The 14404-nt window shown below is 37.8% G+C and overlaps 1 protein-coding gene across 1 annotated transcript; it reads left to right on the top strand.

The window, feature by feature from the left end:
• Window positions 1-3475: 3475 nt before the first annotated feature.
• Window positions 3476-13275, top strand: LOC118244586 (serine protease inhibitor 2.1-like). The gene is made up of 8 exons (XM_035539663.2): window positions 3476-3591; window positions 3896-3964; window positions 5874-5938; window positions 6563-6650; window positions 9483-10145; window positions 11074-11344; window positions 12006-12153; window positions 12967-13275. The coding sequence occupies exons 5-8, from the start codon at window positions 9500-9502 to the stop codon at window positions 13159-13161; spliced, it is 1260 nt and encodes a 419-aa protein (XP_035395556.1). The 5' UTR covers window positions 3476-3591; window positions 3896-3964; window positions 5874-5938; window positions 6563-6650; window positions 9483-9499; the 3' UTR covers window positions 13162-13275.
• The last annotated feature ends 1129 nt before the right edge of the window (window positions 13276-14404 follow it).

The raw sequence follows: 14404 nt of genomic DNA, 5'->3' as shown, positions 1-14404 counted from the left end.
AGGTCCACTACAACTGTTGCAGAAGATTTTCAATCCTGACTTGAAATAAATTCTTGATCTAAACTGTACTAAGAACAATGGCTGTCTCTCCAGTCAGTTTTTTTTCTACAGCAGTGTATGGATAATGATCATAGTACCATGTTTGTATTATATTTATTTCTAATAAACAATGTTTCTAGCCCAAGAGAAATTCCAAGATGTTAATTTTTCCAAAGATGGGGCAAAAATTTGAAGTCTCAACAGTTCTCCTAAAAATTGTTTTGAAACTGTCTTCTTCCATTTTTTTGATAAATGGTAGAAAGGTTTTTTACTCGGTAGCATCTTACCAAATAAGTCGGTGAGGAACATTTTCATAATCTCTGTTTGAAAATGCTGACAAAGCCAACACATTCCTGAAAATGTTCTGACTTCTCCGAGTCTGCTTTCTTAAATAAACATTGCATTGCTCCCTCAGACAACTTCCAAGTTTTTTCTGAGAAAGGACTATTAAAGGAACTATAATGGGCAATAAGGGCTACAGGCACACTGAAGACTCTGTGTGCTTGCATAATCCCTTAAAGTATCTCAGATGCAGAAGAAGTTGAAGTTTGTGACACATTTTGTATTCAGTGAGTAATTTTAAGATCATAAATTTGTACCTCAGTTATAAGCCTACTACCATAAACAAGGAGGGACCAGTATCCCCAGGACTGATGGACTTGTTAGCTTTGACTTTGCACTGTGCACCCATAGATTAATAGTAGAAATAACTGGTTTTATAGTAAACTATGAAGGGAAGTGTGTTTAGAACATGCCAGTAAAATTTGCCTCCTTTGGAGACAGCGAATCCTCTAAGGTTTATTCCTGGCTTCCAGGATTCAGTTTCTGGTAAGCAGATCCTACCTGTTGTGCTTCACAAGTTACCTCAGCAGGAATCTCAATCGTTCAGAGATCTCTGAAGAGCAAGGGATGCCAAGTGTCATCTGTGCTGTAATATTTGGGTGTTGGGTTTGAAGTTATAGTAATTATGAGTGTGGAGGCGAATTAGAAAAACAAACGTGTTTGTTAAGAGATTAATTCAATCATCATTAGTAGGAGAGCTGGAGCATTCACAAAGGCTGGAGACCAGTTCAAACTGGTTTTCATAATCCCCACCCACCTAAGCTCAACCAAAGGCATTAATTTAAAAGAATTGCATCATCCAGGAAAAAAAAAAAAAAAATCAAGGCAAAACTCTCACTGCCTGATCAATGAACCTGAGAGCAGGACATTGTCACCTAGTTCTTGTGACCTGATTAACCTTTTTGCTCTTTATGGCTGGGCCCCATTCTTGCTTACACCAGCCCTAAGACTGCTGTAATGCTCTGTTTCTCTGTGGAAGATGATACTTGTTTGTTTGTTTGTTTGTTTGTTTTTGGTGAAAATCATTCTGGGCTTTTCCTGGTCCCCAAAGGTTTGCTTTTGATGAAGGATCTTGCTGTGATTCCTTTGGGAATGCTTCCTGTTTTGATTCTTCAACTGGCTCTATTCGCCATTTCTGTTTAAGGTGTTGGAGGGAATGGAGAAGAGAGGCCTGGTGTGCCAAGGAGATGAGAGTGGTTTGCTGATGAGAGTGACTCTGGATGATGTGAGAAAGGCAGAAAAAGAACGTCAGAACAGATATCAATATGTAAGAACCAACACCAGATAAGGTATTGACTAGTTTTTTGTAGGGAAATTTGGTATCTGTACCAGAGTAGTCACAATTCAATGAGTTTTCTTTTACAATTAACCAATCTGAGATGCTTGTGTAATGGTTCAATTCATGAAAAAATGGCTCTTGTTACCTGTTTGTGCATAGACCTGGAGTAGGACTTTTTTATAAGCCATGTGGTGTTGGCCTGCCTTCTTCCTACATAGTTGAAAGTAGCAATCAGAACAAAGCTTAATCTATGCTGTATCTATTCAAAATAAAATTGAGACCTGTTTACTTTCTGTGTTTGTTACTTGGTAGACTCTTGGTTTTGTCCCTGTATTTCCAGCTAAGCTGTTACGTATGAATAGAGAGACTGACAGGGAGTAATAAGCAAGGCAAATTGCCTCCGTGGTTTGCAAGACCACTTTCTGGGACCTTTCTTTGAACTTTAGCCAAAATCCATATTATGTGCTTAGGCAGCTGTGCTTCTGAGTCACACAATAATGTCATTACAGTTTACTTCAATCTACTTTGATCAGCCATACTTGATCAGCTGCATGGCTAAACGTAGGCACTTGATTTGGTATTGCTCAGAGGTACAGAGGAGGTATAGGAAGCAGTTCAGCTGAGATGGTCCCAGATAGTAGGGTCAGTAGAACAAATGGGAAGATGAAGAAGAACTTTTTAATGAAGGCTTTCAAAATTTTAAGTTGCTTAAGCCTTGAATTACTCATTGGGATGGTTCTTGTTAACTGTATTTTCATGTTGTATAGACACACATTTATTACAATTTTAAGTACTATATTACTGTTTGAAACCCATAATTAATTGATTAATTTCTTTCTTTCTTTAACGCAAGAACATTATTAAGAAAGAAGGATGGGCCAGTGGTTACAGCATTGGGCTGGGACTTTGAAATTTCTGCTTCCCTTCCCAGCTCTGCCACTGATTCAGTTCATATAAACTTAGCTTCCTGTCTGCATATAGCTATCAGCAGAGGGTGGCAGTCCTTTCATTCTTTGTTTAAACAGTCAGCAGAGGATTCCAATGCCTAAACACAGATAAATAATATGATTTTAAAAGCACAAAACCTACACGAGACTGGCAGTAGATGAAGAGGTTCACGTGAAATGATCCCAGCTGTCAAGGTCTTTGTGTCAAACTGGAAGGTGAAAAATAACTTTTTAGTGAACACAACAGTCATATCCATCTTTATTTTCTCATATAAGATACTTGTGCTTTATGAACTGGCAACATATATTTAACATTTTCTGGTCATGAAAGAAAAATATCTGGTAAAAGCATTGGCTCAGGCAGTGTTGTGTGATGCATACAAATTATTAATACGTGCAATTTATATGTGCTTATTCTCCTATTCTCATGCTATAATGTAGCTAGCACCTCTTGGATGCAGGTACTAAGCACATCAGAATATTCCCCTTTCTGTTCAGAGCAATATTTATGGAAATTTGCAACTCAAGAGCATTTCTAGCTTCACTTTGAGTCTATATAAATGAAGCTGTAGTCCTGCAGACCACAGATTTTCAAACTATGTATCATTGCTACCAAGGGAGGTGCCATGGTCTGAAACAGATTAAAAGATAAACCTGTCTTCATTAAACTCAGTAGTAAAGAACTAAAATGGTGCTCAAGTCCATTGAGGGTAACATTGTATTTTCACATTGTATTTCATCTTATATCAATGAGGAAACTAATGTGCTGTTTTTATTTTACAGATGAAAAAAACTGAAGTCCAACAGACAATGTTAGTGATGTTCCCAAGGTCCAAGCTGAGCTGCTCAACAGAGCTGGCAACATATCTCAAATTTTCAAACCAGTTCTTCATGCATCAGGCAGTCCATTCCATTCTGAAGTCATTCCAGTATTCTCAACAATATTTGGGCAAAGGAAACAGTTCCTGGAGCTCCTTATACTCAGTAAGATTTCAGCATATTTATGATTTCAGCATGTTTATTTTGTCAACTGTTTTTGTTGTTGTTGTTTTATTTTGTTTTTTGTTTCTCCCTGTCTTGGAAATCATTTGAATATGAAAATCTCAGAAGGCTATTTTGTTACTAATATTCGTTTGTTACTAAACTCTCGAGTCTGAAAAGAATCTCCACAGTGAAGCTGTTACATGCAGAAATAATGAAAAACTGGCCATCTTTTGAAATAACCTGGAGTCTAAATAAAGGTTTCTAATGTTAGAACATATTGCCTAGTCTTCTGCTCTTTTTTCAGGAGGGCTCCTGTTGTCTGTAATTCCTGTGTCATATCTGCCAACCTGCATAATTGAAGCAGCAGTAGGAGGTATAGTTGTTACTCGTATACCACACATGTAAAACACCTGTTATATTTAAGTAGGCAATTTGTAACTAGTATTGGTCTTGTAACTTAAAAATGAGGATTACTGTAAATATTGATCATCATTGGTATAGTATATGAATATATTAAATTCTAGTCCCTGCTGTCTACATAGTTCTTACAAATAATTAGTGATACCAATTCAAATGAAATGAAGCTCTCTGAGCAGAACTTTGCTTTTCCAGTGAACAGCCTTGTCACTGTATACAGACTGTATTTCGTCCCCATTTCCCATTGCCCCAGATGCCCATTTTGCCTTCCTGGCAGGACAGTGGAGGAAGTTCTCCAGGAAGTACTAAGGATATGCTATGGTCACTGAGTGAAGATTGAGTCTTTCTTCTTCATTACGTATGTTATCCAGGCTAGAAGAACCATAGTTTACCAAACATGCATACATCTTTGGTCTTAATTTTCCCACAACTTTGACTGCCTGATCCTTCCCAGAGACTAGTATAACTCAAAACTATCAGGGGAAAAGAAGGGGAAATGCATGTTCATTTCCCTTCCTAATTCTACTCTCAGTTTCCTTCACTTTGCTGCTATGTCAAAATATTTGTGGGCTATGCACTTTACATTTACGAAACCGTGTGTTACTTATGATGTAATAGACCCATAGTGAAAAAGACTTTTTGATAGTGGAAGTAACTTGTCTGTCTGCGAGTCATAATCCCAGAACAGTTATTATTGTTGCTAAATTAATGTCAGAACTGTAATTTTCTGACCTACCATGCAGAAACATAACAAAAACACTAGACAAAGTGCATGATTCTGTTGTTGTTGAACAAGCTTTTATACCAGCCTTTGTTTAAGATTTCTTTAAACTTGCTTTGGAATGATTTCTTCAAAAAAAATTTACTAGCAAGAAGCTGTCTGCAAAATGTTGGTAAATACATGAAATATTATGTGATTAAATTTCTTGTAAAGAAGTAAAGTGTGAGATGAACTATGGAATATACACTGATCTACATGAAGTACCCAGCAATAACATAGACTTGGGTTATGTAGAGTTCATGACTGGTAGATTATCATCTTAATCAACAGAAGTAATAAACCACATTTGATTGGTTGTTTCAGTATTCTGGGCTTTAATTCCTGTTAAAAATAATTATTAGAGAAGCAAGATCTAGTTCAGTAGATGAATGACCAGTATGAATGTGGTTAATATGGTTTCATGACATAATTTGAGAGCTGAAACTGTGATCAGAAGAAAGATGGGACTGTATTTGGCTCATGGCAGTGTGTGGCACATCTGTCACCCATGCATATGTTCATCATTTTAGTTTAAAGCTGGTATTGCACCTTATTTCTGCTGCCATAATGAAATGTTAGGGAAATGCCTTGTTGAAGTGTAGCCTAACATCATTATAAACAAAACAGTAATTACAAAGACTTACAAACAAATAGAAAACGAGAGGCATATAACCACTTTGTAACACAGTTTGTCCTTGACCACCATGACCTTTCATTTATCTAGGCTTTGATGAGTAAAATAATCTCTGTGCTTGTGACCTTTTACAGACAGAATTAGAAGGAACAAGTACATTAAAAAAAGGGGGGGGGGGGGGGGGGGAGGGGAGGAAAAAGAGAAACAAAGAAGGGACGTGTCAAGGCAAGGTTTATCTATGTCCTGTCTCTATGTTTATCTATGTTTATAATGACAAAATTACACGTCAGTAAACAAGTATAAGAGAAAAATACTCATCACAAATGGGGAAACATGTTTCATGTCACTGCTCAATCAAGGTCTTTCTTGTTAGCTGGAAAAATGTTGTCTGCTTAATCCACTAGCATTTTATTCTTATTGGAAAAAAAAATAAAAGTTAATAGTAACAAGCATGACTTTTTTCCATTCCAGTAATTTCAGTTTGTGCAAGAGGGGCAAGAAGTGGGTGTGCACATACTGCATGTGCAGGAGCAAAGGTAACAGTTTGCTACTTGTATTCCCACCATCTTCCTAGAGCAGTAACTCAGAAGTACACAGAACAGAGATATGCAGGGCCCACCTCAGCCAGAGAAAGAAATCCATCAAGGAAACTTATTTAACATACATCCTCTCAATAGCATACAGCTGGAGTCAGATTGAGAAGGTACAGCCAATTTGGAGTCTATGTTCAGGTTGAGGATCAGGAGGAAAATTTGGCTCTGGTCAGACTTTGGAAGAGTGCCAAGCTGCCATGATGTGTGGCTGACAGCTCTGTGTGTGCTCTGGCACAAGACAGGCTTTTGCTGCCTGTTGGCACCAAGTGTTAACATCCGTTTCCAGTGGTTCCAGGCTCAAACTCATGGTTTCCAGTAGGGTCCTAATTACACAATATTTGCACTAAGCTCCCCCACATGGTCAGAAGCAACAGACAGAAAGGCACAGCTACAATTCAGAAAGTCAAATTTTGTCAGCTCCATTGGCTGACATTATCTTCAGAAAACCTATTTAATCTATGTTTGCTCTACCCTCCCCTCCTGCCTCACCTCCCCCCCTTTATTTCCCCTGTATTTTTTTTCTTGGTTTGGCTCTATGCTTTATCAGGTCTGTTTAATATTTAACAGTGGAAATTAAGCAGAAGATGATTTAGCCTTATAAGTAACAGTGTGGAGAACAGCATCGTCAGTTGAACACTGAAGGGCTTCTGATTTTGTAAGTAATGCAGAGGCACTTTTCTTAGAGACTTGAAAGTGATGCTTTCTGTGCTCTGTGGAATTGTCGTGTTAAGTTTATTTCACTTGTGCACTTGTAAATTTGTTGTGTGGGGATGTTGATGTGAAATATTAATTAATATGCAAGGACCAGTGAGATATGCTGTTCTGGGGGAATATGGTTAGTCTCAAATTGGAATCAAACAACCATTGAAGTCATGGGGACTTTTAAAGATGTTTGTAAAGAAGAATACTGATGAAATCACCTTTCACGTTGAAAATAGCCTTCGATGTGACTCAAAATTAACATAATCCCAGTAGTGACTGAACAACCACATCCAATTTATAAACTCTTCTGGTGACTTAATGTATAAAACAACTATTGAATTGCTAAGGCCAAGCTCTCTAATTAGGCCTGGTGTGAGTGTAGGGGGTGGATGGATTTAAATTTAATTGCACCTATTATTCTCATAGACAATCTGATCTGTGGTTTGGCACAGAATTAATTTCTGAATTTCAAATTTGCCTATACATATACCTCAGATATAATAAAGCTTTTATGGTTACTTTGGCTTTGACATATTAACCAAAAAAATTTGGTGGCTGGAATTTTCTAATTTTAAAATATTAAAGTTAATGTGGTTAACATCTCTAAAGAGAAAAGTGTGCAGGGAAAACTTGATGACAATATTTCAGTGTTGTCCAATTTATCGTAGAAGTACTTCTCTTATATTTCTATAGAGAGCTGTAATGCTAAGAGAAGGTTTTGAACTGATCTGTTACTAGTAGAAGTTAAGAACAGAGCCATGCCTAACATAAGCTTATTTCAGGAAAACCATATTCTTTGCTTCAAAAACTCTTTAAAATTTAGGTAAAGTTCTGTTTGGACACAGGAACTGGTCATGGACAGAGAAAAATCATTCTGTTTTTCACTTAAGAGTGTAATATCTTAAATAGCTAAAGAAGAATAGTCTATGAGACGTTAAACAACAAATACTTTTGCAACACCCTCTGCACTACTTTGTTGTTTCATTTATCTGGAGTACATAAGGATTTATTATTATTGTTATTATTTTCTGGAAGGCAGAGGGAGAGTTCTGCTTAAAATAAATTCAAGTAGTTGATTCATATTTCCATCTAGGGCCGGACTCCATCTTTTATTTTAGGGACATTAAGATTTAGTATTTCCTCTTCTTACTAAGGTCACAACAGTTACTGTCTGCTCCCACACATACTCAGCATACTCAGATCATGTCAAACATGAGATCACAGGGCTAGTATATTCATAACAAACAAACAAACAAAATGAGAGACAACTATACAGATAAAGGAATAAATCAGCTGGTTTATGACCAAGAATCCTGGAATTTGGGCTAAAGCAGAAACTCTACTTAGATTTTATTTAGATAGTAGGTGCAATGACCTTTCATATCCGGGAATGAACAAGTGACAAAAAGAACTTCACCTTATCAAGACTTGTGAAAATACATTCCCAGAAGAGAAGAATGCAGACAGGCTGTGTTTGCTGGAAAAGGGAAGAATAACCATATACCAGTAGAAAAAAATCTAGAAAAGTTTTTACGTAGAAGCTCTGAGGGCAAAAATCTCATTTTCCTGGTATGTTCACTTGTGAAGCAGGTTTATGTGAGATGTCTCCACAGGGAACTAAATTCAACAGAGACTTGTTCCAGCTCCTATTGAGGGCAGGAGGCTTGTGTGAAGCATACACTATCAGTATTAGAAGAAGAAGCCCCCATAGGGGATTAATCTAGAGCATCCTTTGATTGCCAAATGGGATCTGTGCTCCTCTTTTCCTTTTGGACCCAGGTCCTTTCTCCTGCTCTAGAGGGAGCCACACATTCCATCCACCTGTGGCTGTATTAGCAGGTTAACCCATGGTGAAGGGCATTGCACCATGTAACACACTACAAGCATTTGGTGCAGCTCACAAAATGGGGGCTCTCTTTGTTCCAAACAAGCCCCTCATCATCTGGTGCAAACCTTCTGGTTCCCACACCTTTATGCCCACTTCTGAGTGCCACGCTGCCATGGCACAGGTTGCTTCCTGGTCTTTGCCTTGAATTTTGTCTTGAAGCTTATGTAAATGGCTTTCATCCATCACTTATCAGCTGTGGTTATCGGATGGCCACATGAGTAGTAAACCACGAAGTAAACAGAACTGTAAATGTCAGGTGCGCTGGTGTAGTGGGTTTACATGGCAAGGTTTTGGTAGTGGGGGGCTGCAGAGGTGGCTCCCTGTGGTGGAACTCACCTGCCCAGCTGAGTAAAACCACCACTACTGGATAGTCCATGACAGCTGTTTGTCTGTGTGTGCTACCACTATTGAAGTGAGTGAATTTATACCACTTTCAGTGAGAAGTGAGCTGCCTTGAGATTCCTCACATTTTCCAAACTTCACTTGGGCAGGTACCATGGAGTATTCAATATCTTTGACACCCCCACCCTTTCTTACCTTATGGTAAATTTTTGGTTTAGCTGTAGCCTATATGATCCAAGGAAGCAAATGTCATTATTAATAAAGATTATTATGGACTCTGACTTTATATTTTCTTTGTCAAAGAAGAAGAGAATTGCCTTTTCATGGAAGTTACAGTGGAATATTATAATTTGATTGTCTGATGTTTTAATTAATAATTTGGTTGAATTTATTGGAGACATGACATTGTTTGCATGGCTACTTTAAATGTTCTATGTATATTAGTTATTTACAGTTGCCATACATACTATTTATCATAACAAACTATTCATTATTTCTTACTGCCAAGCTCATCATTACCTTCTGTTCAACTAATGATTGTTTATTTTGTGACAGAATAATTTGAAAAGAGGATGAAGTGTCTCCTGTACCTGTGTTTACTCCTTGCTGATCTTTGTGCCATAACACAATGCCACCACAGAGATGTTTGCCATGAAGTCAAGAACACAAATCTACATGATGGAACAGAGAATTTATTAAAGTACAACTGTCAAGACCAAGGCTCCAGCTATGCAGATTTTGTATTTAAATTTTACAAGCAGGCTATATCAGAAGAAATTGATAAAAACATTTTCTTTTCTCCTATAAGTATCTCCACTGCCTTTGCCATGTTGGCTCTTGGTGCTAAGTCCAGCACCCTGACTCAGATTTTTGAAGGACTGGGCTTTGACAGTCTGACTGAGACACGCGTAAATGATATACATGAAAGTTTTCATAAAGTTTTAGCAGTACTGAACTGTACTGATGTTAACATCACTTTAAATATAGGAAATGCCCTTTTCACTGCTCTTGGGTATGAACCTCAGCAGACATTTTTACAAAATACCAAACAGTTTTATGATGCAGAATTTATTACTAGTAATTTCCATGAACCAACAGAAGCTAAGACACAAATCAATAATTATGTAAAGGAGAAAACCCAGGGGAAAATACCTGAATTAATTGGTCATCTTGATCCAAATACTATACTGGTTCTTGTAAACTACATTTATTTTAAAGGTAAGACACATAACATAATATCTCAGTGGATAATTTTGATGCAAAACAAAGAAATTGTAGCAAACTCGTGATGCTTTATTAGCACTGTGACAACTTAAGAAAGAGCTAATCTGTGGAGGACTTTCAAGATAAAGATTAGATGTGGCCAGAAGCAAAGTATCTGATTGTTAAGAATTACTGATTGCTTGATTGTGGCCTAATTTGCCCAAAAGTTACGGACAGAGAAGTCCCAGTCTGGTAGGTTGCCTAATAGACAGGAATGTTTCATAGCATGAAGACTCAGTAGTCTGGGACATAACGACTAAAGATGTTTCAGAAATCTCTATGCTATGCCAGTGAAACTTGTGGAGGAATTACATGCTTGCACTTCCAGGGTCCCCAGTATTAAGGTATATCTACTAGATATGCTGTGTAAAAACTTAAGACCTAGCATTTTGAGGGTCTGTGCATCTGGAGCCCTGCTTGGATGCTAGGATCTTTTATTCTGTTGAAGAATTCCTCATTGGACTGAGGGCAGTCAGTCTGCATCTGGTATGGGGCATCCCCTAACACGGGAAAATAGAAGGGCAGGAAAGGCATAGCAAGATCCTGTGGCAAAATCAAAGTAGATTAATTTAGATAACATAAAAGGCACAAGAGAGTGATGGGAACATATGGCTACAACAGAAGCATGACTCTCTCTCAGTTAGTCCTCATCAAACTTTGGTTGCTTTTCAGCAAGACATGACTTAGTCAAAATAACTTTGCTAAACTCACCACACAGCTAAAATGCTTCATTGTGTGTTATGCAGGAAGTGGAAGTGATCTAGTAATCCTTTCCCATAAACAGTGCTCCAGCATCCTAACATTTAAGTTGGTCTGATTTGTATCAGCCATTTTTATGATCTTCATATATTCAAATGAAACTTTGTCTCCTTCCCCTCACTAGCTGCCTGGGAAAAGTCTTTTGATCCTACACATACATATGAGGATGATTTTTTTGTGAACACAAATACACCCGTTAAAGTCAACATGATGCAGCGTGATAGCGACTATAACAGTTATTATGACCAGGATCTCTCTTGTGAGGTGGTAGAGCTGCCTTACCAGGGCACTGCACGAGCATTGCTCATTCTGCCTGATGATGGGAAGATGAAACAAGTGGAAAATGCTCTCTCCAAGGAAGTTGTTTGTAAATGGGATAGCAAACTTGAAACCAGGTAAATCTACATAGATGAATTACTATAATTTCAGAAACAAAATTATTTTTAAGAGAAAGCATTAATTTCAGATATCCTTCTCCTGGATTTCATGTACTGATTTCGTAAAGCAGGGTTTTAAATGATTCCCAAGATAAGCTAAAGAAAAACATTATTGATAAGCAACTACAGGCTCTCTGACCTGACAGAAGTAGACACGACATTGCAAGAACTACCTCAAGACTTGGTTGGCTACCTTTTGGGTACCATACCTCTTTTTTTCACGTTGCTAACCTAATTCATTTGCTTCACTGTATCGTAAATTTTATCTTCCTTTACCCTTCTTTTATGCTTTCCACAACTGGTCTGTTTATTCTCTGTAACCTTCTCGCTACAAAATCCTGCTGGGTATGCATGTCTTGACACTGGGATAAAAGAGTAGCAATGAAGATTTTTGTTTGTTTGTTTGTTTTTTCAAGGGTAAATAAATCTATTGAAAGAGTGTATGTACAAGAAGATGGATTTGGGCATCTCTCTGGATGGCCAAATACAAATGCTGCCAATAAGCAGATTAGCAATCAGAAGGATACAGACAAATATCCTTGAATTGCATACTATCCAGCCTGCTGGCTGAAACAAGACTGCCTTTTTTCACTGCTGTTTTGTTTTCTCTGTTCAACAGAAGAGCACATTTACACTTGCCAAAGATTTCTATTAGTGGGTCTTATGATGTGAAAAGTTTGTTCAAGGAAATGGGCATTACTGATGTATTCTCTAGTAATGCTGATCTGTCTGGAATTAGCGGCAGCCGGGATCTTCAAGTTTCACAAGTAAGTGGATGGACAGAGCTAGTGATGGGGTGGTTGTTAGTTTTTCTGATCAATTATATTTGGGATTTTTAATGACTTGGTTTCCCTCCTTGTCTTACTGAAGTTATAAACAAAACTTGTGACGGTGTCCACAGGCTTACTTAATAATTGTGTTTTTCTACAGAGAGGGTCTGATGTCCCACCTTTGAATTATTTTAATATCATGATTAATAGGCTGGATATTAAGTGCATGGAAAATTTGGACAAGATTTGAATGCTTTTTTGGCACTGTAATACAATAGTTTACATGCAGTTGTGTCATGAAAACTACAAATGAGATGTGTGTTATGATATTTGTGTTGATAAATACCTCATTTTTAAAAAATATTTTCAGTGTCCAGGAAACTTCTAATTTACAGTAGCAGAATTTCACCATGTCAGCTTAAGCTACTATCTAAAGTTGTAGAGAAGACAAAGACTGTTCCTAAATTAGCATTTAAATAGCAGGCTTCCATAAACTTTGGAACAACAGAGAAAGTGTTGTTGCTAGTAGAAGTCTAAACCATATAAGAAAATAAACCAGACAGTTGTTATCTCCCCTCTGCTCAGGACTGGTGAGGCTGAATCTGCTGTGTGTCTATTTTTATTTTTGTCCATTTAGTCCTGGAATAGAAAACACTCCTTGCAAGTTGTTGGAGATTTACCATACAAGAGTTTTGTCCGCTGGATTTTATCACTTCTTTCCTCTCCTAAATATTCCATAAGATGAGAGTTTATCTTCACCTCCTTCTTGCTGCCACATATAGCAACTACATTTGCTCCTTTTCCCCACAGGCAATTCACAAGGCTCTGTTGGAAGTGGATGAGACTGGAACTGAGGCTGCAGGAGCCACAGCCATAATCCTTACCAAAGTTTTCCATCCTTCAGTTACAATCAAATTCAACAGGCCTTTCATTGTGTTGATTTGTGACAAAGCAACCAACACCACACTTTTCATGGGGAAAATTGTTGATCCTACTAAGAAGTAATTGCTGAGTTATTGGGCTTGCTGGGCATGTATTTGGCATGGTTTATAATGGCAGCCGTGTTTGCACATGTGGGCTGGTCAGTGCTCTTATAACTGCTCTGTAATTAAGGGATATTCAGAGTTAAATGTAGAATTTCATTATCAAATTAGTAAGCAAAACAAAAAAAACACAACCAACAGTTTAAAAATGTAACATTATCACAGTTGGGTAATTCAAGTTATTAATAGATTTTCCAAATTTTCCTTGGAAGAGAGTTCTGTTGTTTTTGTAAGTGATTTCTCTCTGCTAAGCAGTTTTGCCCAGCCTGTTTTAAGTTCTGTGTTACTCAACAAAAGCTTTTTCCCAATGGGTAACAAGCCTCTTGTCATTCTGTTACCCCTATTCTGGGACTTGCTGATGGTCAGTGCTCACCTGGGCCAGTCCCTACAGAGTCCTTTCTCCCGTACATATCTCTTTGCTGCCTAGTCCATTGTCGTTAATCCTCAACCTACCTGTTCTCCTTTCTCACATGCCAAATCTTTGCCTAAAGTCTTTTTAAAAACTTTGACAAAAATAGAAAATTTCTGAGACAACAGATTCATTCTGCTTTAGCAGAATAGTGTCTTTCTGCAGCCCAAAAGGTCAGTAAAAAATAGTGAAAGACAATGACATTAAACATGAAGTGTTAAAGAATTATCCTGCTACAATATCCTTTATCAATTACTGCTATGGCTAATGAATAAGATTAACATTATCGTTTAAATCTATCACTTACAGACTGACTTTCAGTGTCTCTGGTATCTTGCTATAAATCTTTTAAAATCAACGAAAGCTTTCAGTCACTCTTATAAACATAGCAGGCTGTCTGTAAAATATGTTTTAAATGCTGTTAAGTGAATCCATATTTTCTCACATGGAGACAGCAATTCTTTGTACTCTCTCCTTATGTGCTTTCTTGAGTAAAACCTGTTTTCAAGAGACACATAAGCACCCTACTGCCATTGCAGGTCTGCAGCTCTCCCACTCTTACTGCAGAGGAACACTGGGGCCTGGTGCTCAGCCTTGCTGACCTGTATAGCAAACCCTTTATTGTGCAGTTGCAGTCTCAAGGAGAGGCTGACTCCTGCTTTGACAGCTGCTCTCCCACTGCACTACACCCTTTGATTCATGCCATTGCATAGTGACCCTGGATAAATGTTTTGCAAGCAGGGTTTAGTCCCTGTCCCTTGGAAGATGGTGTTCCGGAATGTACATTGCTCATTTC

This window comes from Cygnus atratus, chromosome 5, assembly GCF_013377495.2.
Source record: "Cygnus atratus isolate AKBS03 ecotype Queensland, Australia chromosome 5, CAtr_DNAZoo_HiC_assembly, whole genome shotgun sequence".
Classification (NCBI taxonomy): Eukaryota; Metazoa; Chordata; class Aves; order Anseriformes; family Anatidae; genus Cygnus; species Cygnus atratus.
The sequence above is the reverse complement of the archived record's forward strand: the minus strand, read 5'-3'. Positions and strand labels throughout refer to the sequence as shown.